Source organism: Martes martes (genome assembly GCF_963455335.1).
Source record: "Martes martes genome assembly, chromosome: 6".
Classification (NCBI taxonomy): Eukaryota; Metazoa; Chordata; class Mammalia; order Carnivora; family Mustelidae; genus Martes; species Martes martes.
In genome coordinates, this window is record NC_137893.1 from 15,617,637 (window position 1) to 15,644,311 (window position 26,675).

Sequence of the window (26,675 nt, forward strand, 5' to 3'; positions counted from 1 at the left end):
CTCTCTCTCACGTTCGTGTTCATCACCACGGGTACACGGTGGGAGAAAATGCAACAACTGCTTTAACTCTAGACTCTCAAGCTTGTTTTTACCTTGGGGAACCCCTCCTTGGCTCTGAGATAGAGTTAAACTGAGGCACCAAGATCATTTTCCTCTGAGTTTCTGGCTAACTAACGGGTCCTCCATTCCACGTGTCCTCAGAAGATCAAAACTCTCAGATTTCATAGCCAGTTTATAATGGCAGTAATTTTTTCCTTTATGATACACGTAAAAACATAGGTATCAAATATATGACATTACTGAGTTCCGCATTACTTTGGGACGTGAACTTGAGCTTATAGACTGTGAGAGGGCTCACGGAAGACCTAGTCCTTGCAACCCATGTGGCTCAAAAGGGGTGGAGGGGCGCCTGGGTGGCTCAGTGGGTTAAAGCCTCTGCCTTCAGCTCAGGTCATGATCTCAGGGTCCTGGAATCGAGTCCCGCATCGGGCTCTCTGCCCAGCCGCGAGCCTGCTTCCCTTCCTCTCTCTCTGCCTGCCTCTCTGCCTACCTGTGATCTCTGTCTGTCAAATTAAATAAAATCTTAAAAAAAAAAAAGGGGGTGGAGGAAAGAAGTATGTCTGCACAGGGCCGACCCTGCTAACTGAATCCGCGAAAGGATTTCTTCCAAACAAAGGGAGGGATGAAACTGCAGCCTCCACTCCACCAGCCTTTATTTTCTCCCAACAAATCAGAAATAAAAATAAAACCTTGTACAGGAGGAAGCAAGGAATATGCCGGACTAGACTTCATCCTGAAGCACCCTGGGCTATAATTCCTGAACAGCGCTAAAGGAAGTGGAAACCAGACTCTTCGAACCAACTTTCTGTCCTATGTAAACACGTCTATCCAACAGTAACTGTCTGCAGAGAAACTCGGGAAGACTCTGGTCAAAGTCACAGAAGCACATGAATTCTGAACCGGAGCTTGAGGTAGGCTAGCCTTTGAACATTTTAATTGTTTTCAGTGACTAGGAGGAGACTAAATAAACCAGGATGAACCATTAATTATAAGGGAAGCTTAGCATTATTGCTGTAGCTGAAAAAAAAAAGTAAACTTGATGTCAAACATACTAATTTTGAGGATCCAACTGATCTTATTTAAGGCTATGGAATTTTACAAAAAATCAAACCCTTTCTGCTCTTTTGGATTTGGTTTTATTAAATGTCTTAAGATTAAATTTTCCTAAGAATATGTAGAACCAACTGGGCACATGTTAGGAGACCCACATAAGGAAATCAGTAAGAAAACAGTATTCATACTAGCCTGAGCCTTTCTACCTACCCTTTTGACGATGGCAATGCTTACATATATTAGGAAATTTTGAGAGTTGTATAGAATACATGAGAAAGTTATTGAGGATGTATCTGGGGAAAGGAAAGAAAAAGATAAGCAAAGGATAAAAAGGACATAGATCAACTTGAACCATATGTTTTCAGTAATGACAAAACAAAACAAAACAAAAACAAACTTTGAAAATGCCAGTAACGCCATTTAGATGTGCTTTGGTATCAAGACCCAGAATTTCCTTCCTCTGGAGTTAATTATAGATGCTGGTTCCCATTATTTGAACCCATCATTAATCATCCTATTTTATAAAATAATTTTGACCAAAGTGAAATTTAATTTTGGAAAAAAATGTTAAAGATGAAAATTAAATTATACATGTTATTTTTACCTCCCTTATAAAAATCCAACTGAATTAAATCCATGAATCCATTATCCAAATAGTTCCCATCTTCTTGTTGCAATCGTGAGCATTTGGACAATGTCATCGCCATGACCAGGGTTTTAACCCTTCTGTTTTTAGCAAACAATAGTGCCCCAGAGTTCTGGCTAGAGGCCTGGAATTTTGGATGATTGCATGGGGGCAGAGCTGTTTTCCTGCTGCTCCCAAGAACTGGACACAAGGAAAATAACTCGAAAGAGAGGCCAATTCGGAAAGGCTTTGCTCCTAACATCTCACCCTACAATAATCAAAAGATGAAACAGGGGGCGTCTGGGTGGCTCAGTGGGTTAAGCCGCTGCCTTCGGCTCAGGTCAGATCTCAGGGTCCTGGGATCGAGTCCCGCATCGGGCTCTCTGCTCAGCAGGGAGCCTGCTTCCCCCTCTCTCTCTGCCTGCCTCTCTGCCTACTTGTGATCTCTGTCAAATAAATAAATAAAATCTTAAAAAAAAAAAAAAGATGAAACAGGACATTTTTCATGGAGCATTTTATGAAAACGAACCCATGGAGGAAAAAAGTAAAGATGTCAAAAGAGGAATGTATTTTATCTGAAAGGTTTCCAGGAAAAAAAAACCAACAACATTGAAAGACCTGTAATAGCTTTTTCTGCAAGTATAAGAAACCCAGCAAGTGAAACTATGATTACTGAGCTTGAGAACAAATGAAATACATCAGCATTCCTACTAGCACAACTTCTAATGGAAGAAACTAAGACAACAGGAAAGCATTTTGAACTTGAAAGCTGGAAGATGCTACAATGTATTCAAAAAGCAGGCAGAGCAGGGATTATCCAAACTGAAGGCAGAGATCCATTAGTGCCTCACAAAATCAACTTATAGGGTTGCACCCAGAATTAAAAAGAGAAAAAGAAACATTATAGGAAATATTAGGCTACGTCACACATATTGGAAGTAGTATTGTTTCAGAAGATGTGATTCAGTTTTCGTGTACAACACACGTGTGTGCACATGCAATGACAAGGGTCACTGGCCCAGACTCTACTTTGCAGGTTTTTTATCTAAGAAGGGAGAAGGCTAGACTTGCTGGTTTTACAGTTGTGTCTAGTCCTGCTTGTTTCCTGTAAGATCAATGTCATGATTATTCAGGCCTGGCTCCATTGTCCTCAGGACTGGTGCAAATAGCACAGAGAGTTCACAAGGAACAATGACCCCCAAGCTCAGTGTTATCAACCATTATCTTTATATTTAGGGTCACAGATGCAATGTTCCTCTCACTGGCCCTAAGGCTGGGCATGGAGGCAGCAATGGTCTGCACGGTCCTGCTTTCTACGTTTCCTTTGGTAGAAAGGACATGGGCAGGAGAGTAAGATGAACACCCCACTCGACCAGTAGGACTGGACCTTGAAAGGATCTGATTTTAAGACAAAAAATGAGAATGCACTGAAAAGACCAGTAATTCATATTTCCATTTGTAAAAAGGTCCCAGTTAAGAAAATAACCTTGAAAAGGAAGTATGTGCATATTTTTTCCTATGGCTTATTTTCAATATAGCCCTTTTCGGTTTAAAAATGGATATATTGGGCGCCTGGGTGGCTCAGTTGGTTAAGCGACTGCCTTCCGCTCAGGTCATGATCCTGGAATCGAGACCCGCATCAGGCTCCCAGCCCCAATGGGAATCTGCTTCTCCCTCTCCCTCTGACCTTCTCACGTCTCGTGCTCTCTTTCTCTCTCAAAGAAATAAACAAAATCTTTTAAAAAATGAATATATTATTAGTAATACATTATTGGAAAATTTGATGTGGAGGAAAAAAAAACCAAATCAGGCACTTTTCACTAGAATCTATGATCCTGGCTATCACTCTACTGTTGACAGAGGAAAGATGCCCCTGAGATGTTCCATAACGCATTTTCTGGGGAAAAGGTAATAAATAATCAGGAATAATTCTAATCGTCCCACCTCCTGACCTCTACCCTATCCCTAAGCCCCAAAGGAGCTGAAACTACAGTCTACTTACTTCTCCTTTTGTATAAACAAAGAGCAAACTCTCAATTTGCCATTGCTTTCTCCTCTGCTTCTCTTTGGCGCATCCCCAGCCTGGCCTTTTATCTAAAAGTGGGTCTGACTTGGGTGAAGCTGATGATTGAAACAGGATTACGTGTATTACACAGGGAACTGCTAAGAGTATAGAAATATTCATTATCATGATACTGGCAAAAGGTGAGCATTCATACAAGGCTTCATTATGCCCATCTAGCTTGCAAATTTCTGAGACGGGTCTGCAGGGCAGCGAGCACTGGCTCTCACAAGGACATGGGTCCCGACTTACCTGCCTTTATTTCCGACATAATGGGTGCCACGCTCTGTAGAATACTTTTGTATCCTGATCTTTTCAGGGAACCGAATGTGGAGCATTTCCCCAAGATACTAACATCTGCCGGATAATAGTTTATTATATGGTATTGCATTATAAGAAGGAGTCATGATTCATAAAACTGGTCTCACTTTTGGCCGGTTCTAAGCTCTTCTTCAAAAATGATCTGTGATGTACTTAAGAATGAAAATGAGCTGGTCGGTTTGGCTGACTTAGAAGTTGATCCTAAGCATGGCTGTAGAGAGAAGCCAAAAGCCTGCTCTCCTCCACCCTATCTGGGGCAGGTGCTGTCAAAAAGGAAATGAAGATAGTGACACAGTGATGGAGCATTAATTCAACTGTGTATTTGGAAAACCTCTGGAGCTATGTCATGCTGACAGTGGCTTATCAACTCACTTTTTTTTTTTTTTTAAAGATTTCATTTATTTATTTGACAGAGAGGGATCACAAGTAGGCAGAAACAGACAGAGAGAGAGGGGAAGCAGGCTCCCTGCTAAGCAGAGAGCCCGATGTGGGGCTTGATCCCAGGACCCTGAGATCATGACCTGAGCCGAAGGCAGAGGCTTAACCCACTGAGCCACCCAGGCACCCCTCAACTCACTTTTCTATTTAAAAGAGACCATGGAGAAATTGGAAAGTCTTAGCTTCTCTGGTAGCTAAGTATGGGTTAGCTGTACTTAAGTGTGACTAAGAGGATTAATTAATAAAAGTGCTGGGTGTAACTTCCAGGAAGTCTCCTAAAAAGGGGGTATGCCTTTCTTCCTTCTTCCTTGTTGGCTGGGATACAGATGTGATGGCTGGGAACTGGGCAACCATCTTGGACTACTAGGCAGCATAGAGCCCCTGATGATTGAGGAGCTGCCATTCCAGTCTAGACTGGATTTCTTTTATTTGACAGAAAAATGAACTTGTATTTGCTTTGGGTGCCTTTCTTTCGCTGTTGCTGTTACTTGTGGGTGAACCTAATCTTAATTGATGCGTTTGTGGAAACAAAGCCTATTCAGAAACATTACAGTATTTTTCATCTCTATCATTTCAGCTTGCACATTATTTCAACATTACACAGTGTTTTCTTTCTGTGCACAATGGTAACTCTGGGACTGAAGTCAAGGTTACATTTCCAATTTAGAAAAGATGTGAGATTCACTTAAAGTTTTGCTGATGAAAGAGCTGAAATTTTAGAGGGTGAGATGTGCCCATAAATGCCCCAAAGCTATGCGATGCAATGTAACTGTTGGAAGACGGTCTGATCACAAGCTCCAGAATTCAGGCAGGAAAGCAGGAACAAGAATGCATGGCAGCGTGCAGAAGGACAGGATATATGTGTGGAGCTCCAACGGACTTCCTGCTCATCTGACTTCAAGAACGATTCTTACTCTCAATGCTACTAGCTCCTTTGTGTGTGTTATGTGCCAAATAAAGAAATGCTTTTTGGAGGCAAAAAAACTGTTTTTGTAGTTGTTTTGAATATTTTTAGAAGTTACATCATTAAATTATTGCCTAACCCTAAAAGTAATAACAATCTACACTCAACCAAAGCATTCATGCAATTTTATAAAACAAACAAAAAGACAAAACAAGAGGGGAGGAAAATCAAGAGAAGGCATTCAGATTGTTAGTGTTTGGTGTTCAGAATGTTTGTGTGGCTCAATACTTGAAAATATGGGCATTTTTAAAAGGATTTTTATTTATTCAATCAAGAGAGAGAGCCAGAGCATGAACGGGGGGACAGGTAGAGGGAGAGGGAGAAGCAGACTCTCCGTTGAGCAGGGGGCCTGATGTGGACTTGATCCAAGGACCCTGAGATCTCGATCTGAGCCAAAGGCAGATGCTTAACTGACTGAACCATCCAGGTGCCCCCAAAATATGGAAAATTTTCTAAGAAACTCATTCATGAGAAAATGACTAAACATCTCAGTATGGAATAAGGATATTCACTGCCCCTGGACAGCGGAGCACACAGCCTTGGTTTCTCCCAGTTCAGTGTGTAGAGGAAGCCTCACCACCTGGCTGGGCCCGCCAGTCTATGTCAGCTGTGGGCATTCATCCATCACTTTGGCTAGAAAGTAACATCAAGCCCTGAACCTCTAAGCATGACTATTAACATCCAGATTTAGCTAAAAAAAAGCTAAATACTCGACCACATTCTAATGAGGACTGCCAATCAGAGGCTCTGGTCTCAGCCTCTGTCCCAAATTACAGACACGCATTTCCTCCCCACCCCCCACCCTCCCAGTGCGTAAGTAACAAACATGAACATTTTGCCACAACCGCCTCTTCCTTTTACAAAGAAGGTAAACAGCATAGAGAGAGCTGAGGTCCCTGGTGCCTGGGTCCCCAGCTGAGCTCCCTCCCCCACGCCCTCACCCCCTCAAGAGAAATTCTGAGGAACCTGGTCCTTATCCAGGTTGTACATTCCTGCTTGTACATACATACAAAGGCATAAACAAAATATAGTGCTATTTTTGTATCTTAAGAATGTGTTAGACTGTACTTACAATCCCCCCAAACTGGCTTTTTCACTCAACATTGTATTTCTGAGATTTTGTGTCGTGGAAACACACAGAGATAGGCTTGTGGGTCTTACAGCACCTGCATTTTTACTGGCTGACAGGGTCCTTTTCGAGGGAGGGAGCACCCGTCGACAGGACTTGTGCCCTCCCCGCCGACTATTCCCTTCTCCAAGGGACTTATGTGGGAGGCGGGGGTAGAAAGAAACACCATCTTCACGGGGAGTCCCAGCAACAGTAACTTTACAGAATCTTTCTGGAAACCTTCATAGATTAGAAACTGTACTGACTCCTCTCCATGACTTGTAAGGATGCTTGAAATAGACCTCTAATCTGTCTTCTCTGCCATGTGTCTCTGGGCTACTGAACTAACCGGGATTCCTCGAACACGTAACTTCTGCCCTCTCTGTCCTGTTTATTGGATTACATTTTAACCATTCTTCACGGCTTGTCTCAAAAGCCATCTTCTCAGGCTTCTTACTGGAGAGACTATTTAAAAACTGTCAACTTTTCTCCAGTATTAATCGCAAGCACAACATTCCAGATTAGCATTTATTCCCCTCCAAAATGACCTCCTCTGAGATTCACCACCCCCTCACCCCCCCCCCAATCTTAGACACCAGCTACACCATCCCCAGAATCCACCAACACTCCCATCTACAACCACTGGCTTGTTCTGTGTGCTTTGCCTAGAATACCTTTCTCCCTAACTCTGCATGTCAAATGACTTCAGGTGTTTCAAGCCAACTTTTCCTGTTTTAAAAATTAGGTAACAGAGTCTAATTATAAAGTTTCAAGAATACCAGAAGAAACAAAGTATAAAGAATCACCATGACCCTATTTCCTATAGAGAAATAAAAGCGATCATCTGATATATATCTTTAACTATTTATTTTAAAGATTTCACTCATTTATTTTTGAGAGAGACAGAGAGCATGAGCGGAGGGTGGGGGAGAGAAAGAGGGAGAAGCAGACTCCCCAGTGAGCAGGGAACCCAACTCGGGGCTGGATCCCAGGACCCTGGGATCAAGACCCAAGCTGAAGGTGGACGTTTAATCAACTGAGCCACCCAGGTGCCCCTGTATCTTTTTTAAAAGATCTCCCAACATGGGGCTCAAACTCATGACCCCAAGATCAAGAGTCATACACTCCACTGAGTGAATCAGCCAGGTGCCCTTGCTATACATTTTCTATGTGTTTTCATTGGAAATACAGTACAGATACTCATTGCAAAATTTTAAAAGATGAGATTATAAAATTGTTTTATAACTGTTTTACTGTATATATCATGAACATCTCTTCATGTGTCACATAAATCTTTTGTTAATAACCTTGATGTTACACCAATAATACTAACCTTTCTTTTTCTTTTGTCTTGACTTTATTTCTTTTTTAGATTTTATTTATTTTTAAAGAGAGAGAGCGCAAGCAGCAGGCAGAGGGAGAAGAAGAAGCAGATTCCCCACTGACCAGGGGATGTGGGGCTCGACCCCAGGACCCTGAGATCACGACCTGAGTGAAAGGCAGAGGCTTAACCCACTGAGCCACCCAGGCGCCCCTAATCTTGAAGTCTTAAGTTTTAATTTCCACATTAAAATTTTTATTCCAAATATGCTGTGATACAGAAATTTGTGGGTTTTTAAAAAGACTTATTTATTGGAGAGAGAGGGAGCACATGCATGCGATGGGGGGGGGAGGGGGAGGGGGAGAATCTCCAGCAGACTCCCCAACTCTGGGCTCAAGACCACAACCCTGAGGATCATGACCTGAGCTGACCAAGAGTCGTACCTGTAACTGACTGAGCGACCCAGGTGCCCCTGAAGTCTGTGTTTTAAAATTAATAGCCATTGGTCCAAACATCATTTAATCATTAATCCATCCATTAGCCACCAATTTGAATGTCACCTTTATCAAATCATTAATTTCTACATATAAGGGAATAAGTCTATTTAGGGACACTCCAGAGGGTACTTCTGGAATCATTTCTTGCCTGTCTGTCTCTATTATTGTGGCAGCATTACCTCGTTTTGATATTGAGAGGTACGTCAACCATCATCACTCTTTCAAATTTTTGGTCTATTCTTGGGACACCTGGGTGGCTCAGTGGGTTAAGCCTCTGCCTTCGGCTCAGGTCATGATCTCAGGGTCCTGGGATCGAGCCCCGCATCGGGCTCTCTGCTCAGCGGGGAGCCTGCTCCCCCCGACCCTCCGCCTGCCTCTCTGCCTATTTGTGATCTCTGTCAAATAAATAAATAAAATCTTAAAAAAATTTTTTTTCGGTTTATTCTCATGAATTTATTTTTATAGAATCTACGCACACGTTATTAATTTAACTATGAAGTTTACCTTCCTGCATAGCTTTTATGGTAACTATAAATACAGTGTAGACAGTATTGAATAGTATAGGACAGTACTGAATAGTATAGTATAGATTGAATAGTATAGTATAGAACAGTAGGGTATACCATAGTAGTTTTATATGTTAGCTTGACAGAGGAATGATGATTATTTAGAATAGATTATTCCCACCCAAGAACATGGGACATATTGCCTCACTACTGATTCAGGTCTTATTCTGTGTCTTTCAATAAAATTTCAGAGATTTTTTTTCCCCTCCATGTTCATTTCTTATTACATTTATTTCTAAGTATTTTATCATTTTGGGGATACATGTAAATAGACTATTTTCCCACACTATAGTATCTTTTTACTGTTGATATAAAGGGAAATTATTGGTTTCTACATACTTACATTGCATCCAACTCATTAGCCAAACGTTTACTATTTAAAATAAATTTCTTCAATTTTCTAATGATAGAATCATACTGTATATAAATAAAATATTAGTCTCTTCTTTTTCAATTTTTAAAATATTTTGTTATCGTTCTTGTTTTACTGCACTGGCTAGGACTCCCAGAATAATGGTAAGTAACAGTGGCGATCCGCATTCTTGTCATGTTTCTGAATATACCATCCATCCTTCCCTCCCTCCCTCCTTCCTTCCTTCCTTCCAGTGTTGGACCCTAACTCACACCCAAGGTCAAGAGCAGAGCGGAGATCAAGGGTCAGACACCGACTGCGAGAGCCACGCAGGTGTCCCTCCTCTGCTTTATTTTGAACACGATGTTCAAACACTTTGCAACCGACCATAATTCTTTTAAATCTAGGGTAGTTTTTTAAAAATTGGTATTACTTATATCAAAGTATTAACCGATAGGGCTGCCTGGGTGGCTCAGTGGGTTAAGCGCCTGCCTTCTGCTCAGGTCATGATCCCGGGGTCCTGGGATCGAGTCCTGTGTCGGGCTCTCTGCTCAGTAGAGCCTGCTTCTCTCTCTACCTCTCCCCACTTGTGCTCCCTCTGTCTTTCATTTTCTCTCTCTCTCTCAAATAAATAAAATCTTTAAAGGAAAAACACACAAAAAACCCCCAAAGTATTAATAGATAAAACAACTTTATGGCTGAAACTGGTAAGAGAGGAGGGTTTTAGAAAATGCTAATAATGTGTCTTTCTCTGCCCCCGAAAGATATCAAGAGACCCACAAAAGGCTCCCCTGTTTCTTTAACAGTTACTGGTTTCCTAATATTCCTTGCCAGCAATTCTACTGCCTTCTGCAAATCAGAACAGCAAAATATTGTAATTACACCAAACATTGTGAAAGTTAAAACAACCTCATGGAATTACAATTTTCTGAACTATAATTTACATATTAGGCGTGGGTAATTTGACTATTTAGGTTGCAAGTTCTCAGCCAGGATAGGGTAAGACAACAGTCACACAAGGGAAATTTTGAAGTCATTCGCTGCACCCTGGATCTTAGTATCTCCGTACAAAAGCCTCGCATTTTGTGAATTTCAAACCTCAAGTTTAATCTCGATCACATTCTACAGTCATTTTATGTTAACTTTCATAGTACTAATCTCTGTAGAACATGTCTTGACAAGGGTCTATTTTAACTCCACATGTTATGTGGTAGGCACAACTATATGAGGAATGTTATCTAGAATATGCATAAATCTTGAGTGGGGATGGGGCTGATATCTCATTGAAAATAAATTGGCATTTTGTAAATGTAAAACAGCTGAGATTAGGTTGGACACTCCTAAGGTTCAAAACTTCTTTCAAAACTTTCTCCAAACTTTTGACTCTTTTTATTTAATTACTCTTTAATTTATTTCAATCCTGCTTCAACAAACTACCTGGCAAATATGCATATCTTCACCATCAAAAGCCTAGTGGGAATCCAAACTTGGTGACCAGCAGGTAAGTCATGGAGCCAACTCATGTGTATTAATAATTTTTCATTCAAAGCACATTTCGTGCCCATTAGGAGCTCTGCAGAGGCCCTACTAGGATGCGACACGGAATGACGGCGACCACCAAGGAAACAGTAAGGCACCGTGGGAAGAGCCCAGGCTCTCAGGTTCAAGGGCTGAGGACTTAGGTTCAAATCTCTGATCCCCACTGCACAACCTGTTTACCTTCAGACAAACTGCTGACTCACTCTGATGTTCCATTTCCTCACCTGTAACAGGAGGTTATCCTGATAACTATCTCCTACGGTTGTTATAAAACGTATGAACATAAGTAACACGTACAAAGCCCCCAGGAGGGCTCCCAGCACACAGCAGGTCCTCAGGGAAGGTAAACTCTGGTCCCTGGGAGTAAACACTTACCCATGTCGGGAACTGCCCGTGCGCTTTAGATGCACAGTTTTCCCAGGCTTTACAGATGAAAGAACAGACTTGCGGAAGGGGTGTCAGTGCCCAACAGAGGGGTACCCCCTGGGGGGTCTACCTGGTGGTCTCAGTGAGTGGGAGGAGCTGTGGGTGGGGCCAGGATGTCGGACGTCCTGCAACATGCAGGGTGGTCCCACAAAAATTTGTCCCCTGCCCACAGGATCGTCCTTCCAGGCACTCTTGTAGTTGAAAAACCTGCTTATGATTGCAGGGGACTAGAACCTTCCCCCTATTTTCTTCTACATAGAAATACAATATTTTTTTCAAGCCATCAATAGGCACCCATTTTTCAAGGAACGCAAACAACAGTGAACGCTGAGGAAAGGGTAGCCTTAACTTTGTCACGAGTTGTGTACTTTTTCAGAAGATCACGTCACCAGTGCCAATAACCACTTGTGACATCTGAGCGGCCAACACCACCCAATCCTTCTGTACTCATGCCAGGTCCGTGCACTCGGTCTCATAGATGTGCGCAGACACCCGACCACTTGGAATGTCTTCTAATGTAGTTAAAGTACTTCTTCTCATCAGTACCTATTGTGTTATCATAAAATACTTTCATTTCGAAACTAGCACAATATCGTTTTCTGAAATTATATGTAGAAGTTTGCAGTCCACCTCATTTTTACATCAGGACAGTCAACTGCTCGTTTCAAAAAGAGGGAAGGGGCGTGTTAAGTGTGAGAATGTACTGGCCAGAACACTTGCCCAGCCACTAAGCTGGTAAGGACAGAGCCAGAATTTCCACCAGAGCTCTCCCTAGAACCCGGGTTTATAATTCTCATGCCCTGTGATGAAAAACTTATGGACTGCTCCTGTCCGTGCCTCTGCGATGTTCTCTGAATTGGGAAGACATTTATGGATTATTTGCGGAGAAGCTGGGGACACAGCTGTGAACAGAGAGGGCGCTCCTGTAAAGGGACTGCACAGGAAAGAGCGGCTGGGAGGAGACCCAGGGGAGACCCAGGGGAGGGAGAGCTTCAAGGAAGAGAAGACCCCCTCGACGTGGCTAAGAGCTGAGCAGGATGAAGTTCAGAACTGGCCATCAGAGCCTCGGAAAGAACAGATTTCCCATGAAGAGAGGACATGGTGGGGAACAGTGCGGGCGGACACAGCGGAAAGAGGAGAAACAGTTTGGAGGACGGGCTTCCTTCAGGAGAGTGGTGGGACCCAGGGCCTCTGCAAGGTCCACGTAAATAGATAAAAGTGAGTAACTCCTCTTAATAGGGTTACGATGTCCTTTACAAGGAAGCCTGCAGAGAAGAAGGGCAGTATTGGAACAAAATGTGAACGATCTGTACGCACATATGGGATATGACTTGAATTTTCTTCTTATGACAAGTTTCTGACTCCTCCATAATGACTAGAGTATTTACTTGAACAAACCAAAAGGCATTTGTTGTATATGACATATAGGTGGGATGTTCCTAAGAGATTTACAATCCCCCCTTCCCCCCTAGGTAAATTCTTACACAAGCGCCCTGGGAAATAAAAGCAAGATGATTGGACCGATCGACTCGGCAAGATGGCTCAAAGTAGCAGATACCGCACGACTTCGCTATTCTAGTTTTCCAGATCGCAGAACGATTTGCATCCTGCCTCTCTCCCCTTGGCAGTGATGGTCTTTCCCGAATAAGAAGCCGAATCGCTCATGTTTTGATTAGCCTCCCTTTTGGCACCAGAGTGTATCCGAGATGTTAAATATGCCAGTTGAATGTCAGACCATATGTTTTTAATTTTAATGTTTAATGCCACTGCAAAGACTCTCCGCATTGTTTCTCAACAATTTTCGAGTTTAAGTTTTTTGAGCTCTTTCGCATTCCAGAACGGAGCAAGGCTTAGGCAAGCCAGGGAGATGGGCTGGGATGATGTCAGGCACCCGGGATCTGCTGGGCTCCGGGGCATCCGGCTTTCTCCCCAGGAACCACAGAGCATTTCGAACAAGGCCTTCTAGAAGGATTTCCTTAACCTGAAAGGAGGGTAGTTGAAGCAATCCAATTCCCTTAGATCTCTTAGGTCCCCTGTGTGGATCGTTCTGGACGCCTCTGTATGAGGAGGGCTACAAGCAGTGGTGTCTCCCATCGGCAGAACTCAAATCCTTCTATGAGTCTCACATGAGAGTCCCCGAGTGTTGTCACACAGTTATTCTTTACTTAAAAAATGAATTAGTATTTGTGAGGAGTTATCTAAAAAGTAAAGACCCTTAGCATCTTAAGGTGGTACTAGAAGCTGGCATCCACTGTTCCCTGTGGGTCTGGGCCCCTACTTTCCCCGCATTACTGCCTGTCACCCACAGAACAAGCCTTGTGATACACACTGGAGAAACCGTGATTTGGGGAGGGGAAGTGACCTACCCAAGGACACGTCCAGCACACAGCAGAGGAGAATTCAAACCTAGCCGGCTGGATTAGTGTTTTAGTTTCTTTGGATATTTATCAAAAAGATACGTGCGCCCTTAGGTTTCCTGCATTATTATTTACAATTACAGAGATGGCAGAAGTAACTCAAGTGTCCATCGATCGGTGGAAGGGTAAAGAAGGCGTGATATACACAATGCAGTATTACTCAGCCATCAAAAAGAATGAAATCGTGCCATTTGCAACAACATGGATGGACCTAGAGGCTATAATGCTAAGTGAAGTCAGTCAGAGAAACACGAATACCGTATGATTTCACTCGTAAGTGGAATTTAAGAAACGAAACAAACAAAGGGGGGAAAAGACAAAGAAACAGACTCTTAACTATAGAGAATAAACTGGCGGTTACTGGAGGGGAGGTGGGTGGGGGGATGGGGGAAATTGGTGACAGGGGTTAAGAAGTGAACTTATTGTGAGGCGCACTGGGCAACGTATAAAATTGTTTAATCACTATATTGTACGCCTGAAGCTAACAGAACGCTGTATGTTAACTACACTTCAATAAAACCAAACCAACCAACCAACCAACCCAGGCAGCTGGAGCCAGCAATCTAATCTATGCGGCTGCTCTGTGGAAAATCATCTCCATTATCTTGATTTTCACGTCCGTAGCAGAAAATGACCTAAAAACTGTTCCCGGCCAAAACAGGAACCAAAAAATATTAGTGTAATTGAATATTAGTCTAACTTAATTCCACCAAAACTCTGAAAGATCAGGTTGTCGTATCTGGTGATCGTTAATTAACAAATCCTGTTTCTAAGTTTCAAAAAAAAATTTTTTTTTAAAAGATTTTATCTATTTATTTGAGAGAGAGACAGAGAGAGAGAGCATGAGAGGGGAGAAGGTCAGAGGGAGAAGCAGACTCCCCGCGGGAGCCCGATGCGGGACTCGATCCCCAGACTCCGGGATCCTGACCTGAGCAGTTGTTCAACCAACCGAGCCACCCAGGTGCCCAAAGTTTCAAAAAAATTTTAATGAGAGTGTTGATACATACAAAACTTATGTAAGCTGGCGGCAATAACTTAAAAGTCTGATCGTCCATACACAAAATTTGGGAGGGTGGGGACTTCGTGGAGAGGCAGAGAAACAGGGTCGGGGGGGCCATGGTGCCTCATAATTTACTATCCCAAATGCACCACGGAGAAAAACAAACAGAAACTAGGCTTCTAATGAAAAACTCTTCAATTGCTTTACTACAAGAAAGGGGATAAATGTTTTGTGTTCTTCTTCTGCAAATTAGTTCTAGAAAATTGGTATTCTTATGCACTCCTTTTTCTGCCGAGCTAGAACATAAACACCTGAAGCTTCTGGCCTCTTTAACAGTGAAGGTTCTCTATTCCTTAACTCAAAAACACTTCTGGACTGATTTACATTTGGAGACCGTATCAGCAATACAAATAAAAATCAAATAGATAAACTGAAAGTATTGCAAAAGTTAAGATAATTTTATTCCAAGTGTCTTGTCAGACAGGTAAACAGGCCATAAAATTAAGCCCTTTCTTCTCAGAGGTCCACGGGACCGTTTATGACAAATGTTCGGAACTGGACAACACAGGACCAGAGCAGGCAGGAGGACAGCTTTTCACTTCTCCAAAAACCAGGTACCACTGCCCAGGCACGTCCAGCATCTCAGGGGGCGGGCTAGTCCGGGGGGAGATGATGTGTGGATCCCCTTCTTGCAGAAAGCCCTGGGCTCTGGCTCAGAAGCCATCTGTTCCGCTGCTCTTCCCTGGGGAGGCAAAGTAGGAGGGAGACCCTCGTCCCACCAAAGTGGGTGGATTAGGAAGCAGGTCCAGGCGCAGGCCCCACCACTTGCGGCGGCCTTGAACAGGGCATGGGAGGAGGGGAGCTGAGCTCCTGACGGATTTACATCTCCTGAACCTCCCTGGCCTATTTTTGTTTTGTTTTGATTTTGGGGGCCTGGGGCTCACAGCCACCTCAAAAAAAAAAAAAAAATCACTGAGGAGGAAAAAATTTTACAAGTGGTAGGACTTCGGGAAAAGGGCCACCCTAAACAGCAATTTTGAGATAATTAAAGGCCTACATGTTAAGAGGCCACATTTTATAAGCCAATATAGAATGTCGTTCCAAAAGCAGAAGTCACGAGGGGAAAGGATGGAAAAGGAGATGGTACAATGAACACATTCAAAAGACAAGGCGTGCACGGGAGAAGATACTTGTAACACAAAACGGCCAAGTGTTCATTATCCGAACATAACCCCTAACACCTCACTCCTGGGAACAGACCCTTGAAGGCTTCTGCATAGAGACTTGTGCTCGTCTTGTCAGCGAGACCAACTAGAATGTTCCTGGTAGCATTACCTGCAACAGAACACCAGAAGGGACTCTCAGGGCCCCTGAAGGAAGAGCGCACAAATGCATGTGGTTATGCTCATGCTAAGGGAGGCTTCTCTACGGATTCTTTGGTCACAGCTACTCAGATAAACGTGAAAATGTCCGGTCAAACAGAAATAGCCTGCCTTCTGCTTCTGGGTGGCCTGCAACGTCTTTACTCTCTATAATTTTTTTTTTTATATTTTTTAATGTTTGAAAGAAAAAAGAGGAACAATAGTTCACAAGCATATGAAAATGAGGTGAAATTCAAATCAATCTATTGGAACACGGCCTCCTTCCTGTGTTTTCGGGTTTCCCAGTGACTGCTTTTGTGTCTGAGTATCTGTACAGAGATGCTGTGACTCATGACGCCTAAGAAGAAGTTTGCTGGTCCCTCTTGGAGCACAATACAGACAGTAAGATTTATTAATGCATACAATTTTAAAACACATAAAATGCTATCGAGACATGCTGCATATCTATGGTTCCCAGATGGATGTGCTGAGCCGTCCTGAGCCACTGTACTGAACCTACAGTGTGAGCTATGGGGTGTTTTCAAGTTTGGAGGGAAGCTTGGTAACACTTGACATCTGTCGAGCCTGCAGGTTCGACCACTCCGAGGTAGTTCATGGTTTCCATTTCATCGCCCTGCAGTCCTTTCGAGGACATCATATATTTGTGAAGCCACATTTTTGGTGGTTGCTACAGTAAGAGCAAGAACGCTGTGAAAGCCAGTGGGGAACAGGCGATGATCTTCGAAGCACCGGCCAATCCCAAGGACCAAAAAATTGTTCAGTGCCCAGTGACACACATCTCATTAATAAGTTATGGTGGCTATTTAAAAATGAAATAATAGCTTTCCTTTCCATTTATATGCATTCTTTTTTCCAGACAGCTACTAAGGTGTCAAGACATAAATATCCATGAAGTTGTTCGGACCTAACCACTTAATAAACTGGCATCTTAGGGATTTCTGTTGGCCTCATATGCCTTAGGAAACCATTGGTGAGACATGACTGAACAGAGAAGGTCCAGAAATCTCTGTTGTAGATCTTTTGTGGAGACCTACTTACGGAATAAATGTATAAACCATGCCTGGAAATGGTAATCCCTAAACTGGGATAGTGGCTTCCTCTAGAGAAGCAGAAAAGGGAATGAGATCAGGGAGGGATTCACAGGGACCTCAACTCTGTGTCTGATGTTTTTTTTTTAAATAAAAATACAGGGGCGCCTGGGTGGCTCAGTGGGTTAAAGGCTCTGCCTTTGGCTCAGGTCGTGATCCCGGGGTCCTGGGATCAGGTCCTGCATTGGGCTCTCTGCTCGGCGGGGAGCCTGCTTCCCTACCTCCCTCGGCCTGCCTCTCTGCCTACTTGTGGTCTCTGTCTGTCAAATAAATAAATAAAATCTTTAAAAAAAAAAAAAAACTAAAGCATGCATAGCAATGTTAGGATTTTAGCACAACGAGCGAGTGATGGGAATACAGGCATTTATTGTATTAATCTGCATAGTTTCCTAGATACTGTGTGCTCAGTATATTTCACCTTTTTTCCCCACTTATTTTTTTTTAAGGACAGACGACGAGCTGATGAAAGAAGGAAGGTTGACTCTACGCGGAAGCACGAGCAGGGAAAGCTGAGGGGGAATAGAGACCAGCCCTGAGAGTAAGGGCAGACGCGATTAGGTCTCAAGCAATGTTAGAGACATCAGAACTCCCGGGACAGTGAAAACCACCTTCTCTCACTGGGCTTCTGAATACCAGGCTTAAAGAACACTGCTGGTGATGAGTAGTTTCCCCGAAGGTCAGCATCTCTGTACTTCATGTCCTTGATTTAATTATGAATACAATCACTGGAGAAAAAGAAATTGGAAGCATTCTAACAAAAACAGAGCCGAGGCTGAGATCTGTGTTTCTAAATAATGTAAACAGAGTGAGGTCTGGAAGAATTCCAGCTTAGAAAGCTGGGAGACCACTTGACGTCAGATTTTTTTTTAAAGGGTAGGTGAAATTATAGGAATGTTTAGTTTGGTCTGGTTCTCTTCTACCAAAATGAAAGGACATTTAAAATTTGATGACAATAAAAATGGAAGCGGACAACAAGCCGGTGACTGGGTGAGGATGCCAGGAGGGTTTCCTGAAGCTCAAGGAGTGAGATTTAAACGGTTTGCAAAAGGACAGCGGAGAAGTAAGGGAGCAGTAAGGTGTTGTGACTCAATACGGTAACTTTTAATTTGTGCTGTGTTAGGGAGAAACATCTCTTAAAGTAGCAAGGAGAAAAAAAGAAGGAGGGGCAGAAGGATGAGGAGGAGAAGGAGAAAAAACCTGTATACTGGAATTAAAATTAAAAAAAAAATGAAAAAAGAATGAAAACCCAAAAGCATCCCACCGCCGTTGGCATATGTTATAGATATGTTATAGATATGTTATACATATAGATATGTTATAGATATGTTATAGATATGTTATACAGATCGGCACAGTATAACCATATCGGTACGATTGTAAAGTGTGGCCATCCCCTGTGGACTGGTCATCTGAAACTTGGTGTTTTTCCATGGGAGTGGACGGGAACCAGCTAAAGAGAAATGAGAAGATCAGCGTGGGCAGAGCAGCCAACTGACGGTCTGCACGGGTTTTGGCAAGAGGGGGCCCTGATGTTGTATCCTCTGTCACGCGCTGGCTGGGTGACAGACGACGCGTGTTGTAAGCTCTCCAGGCTTCAGCCGTCATCTGTAGAACGAGGCTAACCCCCCCCCCCCCCCGCCCCTCAAACCGTTTCAGGCTTCGTGAGACTGCAGAGGACAGAGCACAGGTCTGCAGCCCTGGAACCGCTCAGAGATCGGCAGCGTTTGCAATGAAAATATTAACGAGACTTTGTGTCCCCCCAATCCTTCTCAGTTTGTCTCTGAATGACCACGGTTATTTGTTCTGATCTCGAAATCCGAATCTGGAAACGGTCAGGGTGAAGCTCAGTGCAGGACTGAACTGCAGGGCACTGGTCTGCTCATGGGTCGGTTCCCAGGCAGCCGGGGGATGACCCAGGGCGGGTCTGCGGTGTTCTCTACGATTGGCAAGGAGACGACTCACGGTCAATTCAGGTGACGTCTTGACCAGCACTCTGGAAGGGGACGCGAAGTGTCAAATGTAAGTGGAACATCAGAAGCCCCCAACGCTTCACACAGGTCACTATAAAGGAAGTCTGGTGAACTGCCACACGGCATCCCTTAGGCCATGAGAAGACCCTGGGCCTTCATCATTTTTGGGATCAGGGACCCCTTTGAAAAATCTAATGAGAGCCGTGGAGTCCTTCTCTTGTTAAAACAACCAACCAACCGTGTATGTCCATATCCAATTCTGTATTTAATTATGGGAGGACTGGCTGGTCAGCCACCAGTGGGGAACTCCGAGTGTCAACATGGACCAGTGTGTGCTGAATTCCAGACTGAAGGAGAGGTATTCATTCAAAATGGGAATCAAAACCAAAGTAAGAAAACAGAAAGCAAATTGAAAAAAAACCCAAGGATCCTGTGTAAGTCTGAACTCCTTACAAATAGTTTAAAAATGAGAAAATTTATTAAAGCCCAGAAACCCAATGTTGTCTTCCTTTCCTTTCTTCTTACTTTTTAAAAAATAACACATGATGAGGATTTGAAGCCAAAGAAATGTTTGCTTTTACAGCAGTGAATGGAGGTTAAGTGGACTCCCTCGAGAACTGTTGGCTAAAGGAGGAACAGAAACAGCTATCACGGGGGCCAGAGCATGTCCCCCCAGATTCTCAAGGACTATTTTGGTCTAGTCTGACAAGTTTGTGTAATTTCAGCTGACGGATCAACATGGGTATGAACTGGATGGGTCCACGTATATACACATCTTCTTTCTATATATAAATTATATATATTATATGTTTAAAGACTTACTCATTTATTTGACAAAGAGACAAAGAGAGAGAGAGAGAGAGAGAGCGCGCGCGCGCACAGGTGGGGAGGAGAGGGAGAAGCAGGCTTCCCGCTGAGCAGGGGGCCTGACGCGGGGCTCGATCCCAGGACCCTGAGATCATGACCTGAACTGAAGGCAGAGGCTTAGCAAACTGAGCCACCCAGGTGCCCCAGATTCTCTTTTTGATAAATATATTATAATACTGTAAATGTATTTTCTTTCCCTTATGATTTTCTTAATACTATTATCTTCTGGGGTGCCTGGGTGGCTCAGTAGGTTCAGTGGTTGACTTTTTTTGGTTTTGGCTCAGGTCATGATCTCAGGGTCCTGGGATAAAGCCCCACGTTGGGCTCTGTGCTCAGTGGGGAGCCTGCTTGAGGGTCTCTCTCTCTCCCCACCCCTCCCCCGATAAAGAAACAAATCTTTAAAAAAATAAAAATACTATTTTCTTTTACCTAGCTTACTTTTTTTTTTTAAAGATTTTATTCATTTATTTGACAGACAGAGATCACAAGTAGGCAGAGAGGCAGGCACAGAGAGAGAGGGGGAAGCAGGCTCTCCGCCGAGCAGAGAGCCCGACATGGGGTTCGATCCCAGGATCCTGGGATCAAGACCCGAGCTGAAGGCAGAGGCCTTAACCCACTGAGCCACCCAGGCACTTACTTTATCTTAAGGTTATGGTATATAATATATACAATATGGTATATAATATATACAATATATAATATATATGGTATATAATATATACAACATACAAAATATGTGTTAACTGACTCTTTATGTCATTGATTGGGCTCTGACCCATTAATGGGCTGTTAGTAGTTAAGTTGTGAGGAAGTCAAAAGTTCTATGGGGATTTTCAACTGCACAGGATGGGTCAGTGCCCCAACCACCAAACCGTTCAAGGCTCAATTGTAATGAAATAAATTTCACTCTATTTTTAGTCTAAATGGAATACTGATTCCATTATTTTGGAATAATTATTACAGAGTAGATAAAATAATTCCTTCCTCACATAACATAGTATGGAGAAAATTCTAAGAGATGCCCATCATCTCTTAAGGTTCTTCGTTGGTCAATATACTTCATCTCATAAATGCATTGCACTTACCACTGAGGTTCTGTTTATGGGCTTATCTCCCACACCACATTATAAATTACTAGAGCTAAGAAACATGTCGTGTATCTCTGATTCCCAGCTCTCACCATGTTATTACTTGACATAACAGCAGAAGCTCAATACATGTGCACTGAAGAAATTATTTCAAAGGACTTAAATAAATCTTCAGTTATTTCTTTTCCAAGGTATGACAAAGAACTGAAGTTGCTAGATCGTTTGCTCATTTTCAGTTTGACCCAGAAATTCTGTCAGAGTGTTCTTTTTCTTTTACCCTTTCAAATCCTTTGCCCATTTTTCTATTGGATTACTTGTCTTAAAAAAAAATCAATCCATAATCCTTGGTGGTTTGTATATATTTCAAATGTTAGTCACTTGTCTATTATCTCTGCAAAGATTTCTCCTACTCTGTCACTTGTTTTTTTAAATCCTGTATCTTTTATCACACAGAATTTATTTTCTAACGTAACCCAAATTATCAATCTTCTTTTGGATTTGGGCTTTTTATGTCTTAAGAGGTATACACTTCTATAAACAATGACTTTTCTAAGGACATAAATTGTCTTACAGGCTTCAGAAAAACCTCTATCTACTGCATTTAACTTCTGTGGGAGAATGTTAAAATGGGGCTCTTTTAGTTTCACTTTTGTCTGAAGCCCCCCAAACAGTATCAATTGCTCTCATGTTCAAGGAGGAAGCCACACCTAGTAGCATTTGCAAAAACATTTTTTGAAAATAGATTCTGTACCTTTTAGCCCAATAGCTACCTTGAATTTTCAACAGGTTGATCAAGTTAGAAACCAGGAAAGGATTTCTTCAGAGAAAGTTCTCAGTGTGCAGAAGCCCACTGCCCACATCCCAGTGGAAAGGATATGGAGCTAGCGAGGGAGGCTTTACATGCACAGCTGGAGGCTCCTCTAAGGCAGGGACACAGTGGTGGCTTGGGGATGCATAGATGTTTACAGGCTGAGGAGAAACAGCTCCTGCAGTGGGACAGAAACTCAGGTGAGAGTTGTAACTGCACCCCTGCCAACGGTAAGGTCACAGGTTAAAGGTCTGTGGTGTCTGGAGATCAGGTACTAGATGAGCAGCAGGACGGTCTCATACCGCCCAAAGGGTTTCTGCCAGCAGTGTGGGTCTCTGTTGGAAGAGGCTGAATGGGTAACCATCAGATGTGAAAGCTTTAACCCTAGAGGGGCCAGAGGCAGACCAAGTGCACAGTGATGGGGGACAGAGAAGACACCACCGTTCCCTTCCCCTTATTAGCCAAATGCAGGCCCAAGATGGGAGAGACTTAAATTGGAATGAAATTTGGAGTTATTTTTATATAAGACTGCATCCACATTTTTTATTAGAATGAGACTATTCTTTTTTTTTTTTTTTTAAGATTTTTATTTACTTGACACAGAGTGAGAAAGTAAACAAGTAAAGGGAGAAGCAGAGGGAGAGGGGGAAGCAGTCTCCCCACTGGGCAAGAAGCCTGATGTGGGACTCGATTCCAGGACCCTGGGATCATGACCTGAGCCAAAGGCAGATGCTTAACCAACCAAGCCACCCAGGCGCCCCAGAACGAGACTATTCTTATGATTGAAAGTGATTAGACGAATGTAAAAAAAATTCTTAAGAGAAACCACACATTAATTAAAACTTCATCCAACGCAGCCCACAGATCAAGCTTGACCAGACAAGGGGTGGGTAGGAGCACTGTCTCCTGACCGTGCCCAGCTCCCACAGTTCAGGACCTTGGCTTTCCTTCCCACATTCCAATGCAGCCATGGCATTAGGGTACCACCTTCGTGAGAGTTTAACACTATAGATCTTGAGTCTATATGTATTTTGCAAGTCACTGCTATCACACAGTTATGCAAAATGAAGCGTGATCTTTATGCATTAAAACTAACATAAAATAAGTTATTTGCGTACCACATTCACAGCAGCATTATTCACCAGAGCCGGCAGGTGAAAGCAACCCGCGTGTTCGCAGACAGACGAGTGGATAAACAGAACAAGGCATACATAAACTGGAGCATGCTTCGGCTTGAAAAGCATGGAAATCTGAACAGATGACCCACTATGGGTGAACTCTGAGGATATTATGCTAAGTGAAATAAGCCAGTCATATGAGGGCAACAGTCCAGACTCAGAGACAGGAAGTAGAAGGCTGGTTGCCAGGGGCTGAGGGACTGGGGAATTATTGTCTAATGGGTGCAGTGTTTCAGTTTTGCAAGATGAAGAGAGTCTCGGAGATGGATGGCAGCGACGGTTGCACAGTAATGCTAAAGTATCTGACTCCTGAATGGTGCGCTTAAAAATGGTTAAAACCGTCAATTTCGTTAGACGTATTCTACCACAGTTAAAAATAAAATCACTATCATAAACTAAACAAAAACAAAAACACCCCCCCCCCAAAAATCTACCCCCAAACTCTAAATGGAAAAGCAGAAATTTAACCTTTATTAATCATGGATCAGCGATGGGGAGAGTAATGACGAGGAGTGGCTGAGAACTGTCACCGAGCCTCAACATGTGTCAGGTCTTAACAAGCAGTCTCATTCAAACCTCTTTTTAAACCTACGAATGTTTAAAGCCCTGTTTAAAGCCCCATTCTACAGATAAGGAAACCGAGGCTAAGAAGTTACCTAACGTTACACAGCTTGAAAGGAGTGGAGCCCGTTACTCTGACTCTAGAGCCAACTCTCTAAGCCATCTGGCAGTGGACAGATTTCTGTCACTGAACTCTCCCCCAACCTACAGCCTCTCAGACTAGAGGAGGGCATAGAAATCATTAGCAAAATCACTGCCATTTGACTGGTTCACCATGGTTCACACAGCAATGTCTCACTTGAAACTACTCATTAAAATGCTGCAGTTATGAAGAGAGGAAACTGAACCCTAGAGAAGCTGAGTAACTTGCCCCCGGTCGCACTCCCAGTTCGGGTCATGATCCCACAGCTTCTATCTCACGGTCACATGCAATTCCTCATTTCTCCTTTTTCACCTGAAAAAGTCCACAAGAGACACTCCCTGAGAGGCTAATGGATATCCCAAGGTCACATGTTTTGCGTGCGCCATCAGCTTATATCTTTAACGACGCTTTGCCACAATAACACGTACTCTGTAAATACATATGGACAAAGTAAGGATTTGTATAGGAGCAGAGAGCTCTGTCAGCACAAAACAGAGTGCTTTCTTCTAGAAGCTCTTTTATTTTTTATTTGATGCATGAGAACCCCCACTTCACATAAGCACCCAACTTTTCAGGGCCTGCCCTTCCCAGACTCCCGGTGCATTAGCCCCACAATTATGCTGTGATCAATTGAGCAAATCCATTTCCGCGGCACGTCCAGCCACTCTCAGAGTGGACTCGGTACCAGACGGCCAAGTACACAAGACCTATACGATACAGACCTTGAGGAATGAATTACATAAATTCCCACTGGGTCCTGCCTGCATGTCCATAGGAAATTCTTAAAAATGGTCTCCATAAAACAAAACAAAACAAAACAAAAAAACGGTCTCCATAACCCTGAACGAACTTTAGAATGGCTGAGCATAAAGTGCAGTGCTAAGTTCTTTAGAAGCTTGGTAGACTCCTTTCTAGTAAAACAACTCACTTCGAGTTTGATATAAGGCTGATAGTTAGTGTGAAAGCTAGACTTGAGGATCACAGGCACGAATGGCGAGCGGAAATTACCCGTGGCACGTGAACGTCTGCCAGTGCGGTCTGATGTCAAATGATGCTGTTATTCCAAGAGTCCCTGCTATTTGCTTGTCCTTTGTTGCCCTCGGGGGTGGGATGGGAGCTAGCACTGACAGAACAAATGCTGGCAGCTGCCCCCTCTCCCTGACCGGAAATGTCCACTGAAAACCGAAAAGAAGAAGGCACCACGAAGTACACCGTGACCGCAGCACAAAGTCGCAAGTCCTATCAATTAAAATTTCCAAGTCCAACAGTTGGGAATGTCCCCTCCATTCGACACGAAAACATACTCTGATTTGAGGAAGAGCAAACTGATTTCTACTGCTAATAACAGCTAATAGTTAACGAGCACTTCTGTTAGTTATGTACAGCATTAGGCAGTCTGCTCCACGAAGACGGGGCTAGGTCTGTTTTCCTCATGGGGTTATTTCCAGCTCTGAGTAGTATGCCTTGTGCGTAGTAGTTTCTCAATTTTAAATACTGGCTCAGTCAATAAATATTCTCATTTGGTTTTCACAATCACTCTACAAGGTTGGATACAATACTGTCATCACCAATATAGATGGGAAGACTGAGGCTCAGAGGTCATTCAAATGTGTCCAAAATCATTCTAGCAGCAAGTGTCAGAGCTCGGATTCAAACCCATGAGTATCTGACATCAGAATGTATGGTTTGAACACATCACTTCACTAGGATAGACGAGACCATAGGGCTTTTCCAATATTGAGACCATCTATGAAAGGTGGGTCTAAAAAAATGTATTTCAAATCAGAATGCATGGCACTCTTGTTCACTCATCGACGTTTAGATTCCTTCCATATTCTACGACAACTAAATTTAACAGAAATGACTTACCTACAAATCCTTCTTGACCAACCAGTTTCAGGGCGATTTTATCAGCCAACACTGAAGAGTTGCCATGGGCGATGTTAGCAAAGGGGCCAGCGTGCACAAATACAGGTGTTCCCTACAGAAATTCAAGGACAAATCAAAACCCTCAGAGACAAAGGGAGGGATGAACCAAGATGGCGAGTCTTCGTATTGAAAGACTCACTGAACCTGTTCTGTTTTTATTAATACTGCATATTCAGTGTGCAAATCCTCTCGAAGAAAAAGAAACACCCTGACTCTCTCAAAGGACCAAATTCCTGGTATATTCTACAACAGTGTCATTCCACGTTAAATGCCAAACTAGGGAGAAAAACCTATAAGGATTGATTATTTCCTACGATTGTTTTGGTAAAGCACTAATTAGCTGCCTCACTAACTATTAAGTAAACTATTTAACTCACTTCATAGTATTTTGAATTATATATATATTAATATATTAGAAGATTTTATTTATTTTTTCGACACAGAGAGAAAGAGCATAAACAGGGAGCAGCAGGCAGAGGGAGAGGGAGAAGCAGACTCACCACTGAGTAGGGAGCCCGATGTGGGGTTCAATCCCAGGACCCTGAGATCATGACCTGAGCTGAAGGCAGACGCTTAACCAACTGAGCCACCCAGGTGCCCCAAATTAAGTATATTTTTTATTTTGATTTTCATTTATTTTTATTTTTTTTTAAGATTTTATTTATTTATTTGACAGACAGAGATCGAAAGTAGGCAGAGAGGCAGGCAGAGAGAGAGGAGGAAGGCAGAGGCTTTAACACACTGAGCCAACCAGATGCCCCATATATATTTTTTAAAAGAATAGAATTAAACCCGATGGTCTAAGAGGCTTATTGAAATGCATTTTTTGCTGCATTGAGAAATCAATCACTTCAAGAAAAATCTAAAGAAAGCAAATAAAAATCAATACAATTAATGAACCGTGTAGTACGGC

General features: G+C 42.9%; 1 protein-coding gene across 1 annotated transcript in view; it reads right to left on the minus strand.

The window, feature by feature from the left end:
* Positions 1 to 26,675, minus strand: part of MTHFD1L (methylenetetrahydrofolate dehydrogenase (NADP+ dependent) 1 like) — a gene marked incomplete at its 5' end in the record, with an annotated part of 183,587 nt that overhangs the window by 81,948 nt on the left and 74,964 nt on the right. The window contains one exon of the mRNA XM_080805521.1: positions 25,703 to 25,814. Within this exon, the coding sequence (XP_080661647.1) occupies positions 25,703 to 25,814 (112 nt within the window). The remainder of the gene's footprint in view (positions 1 to 25,702; positions 25,815 to 26,675) is intronic.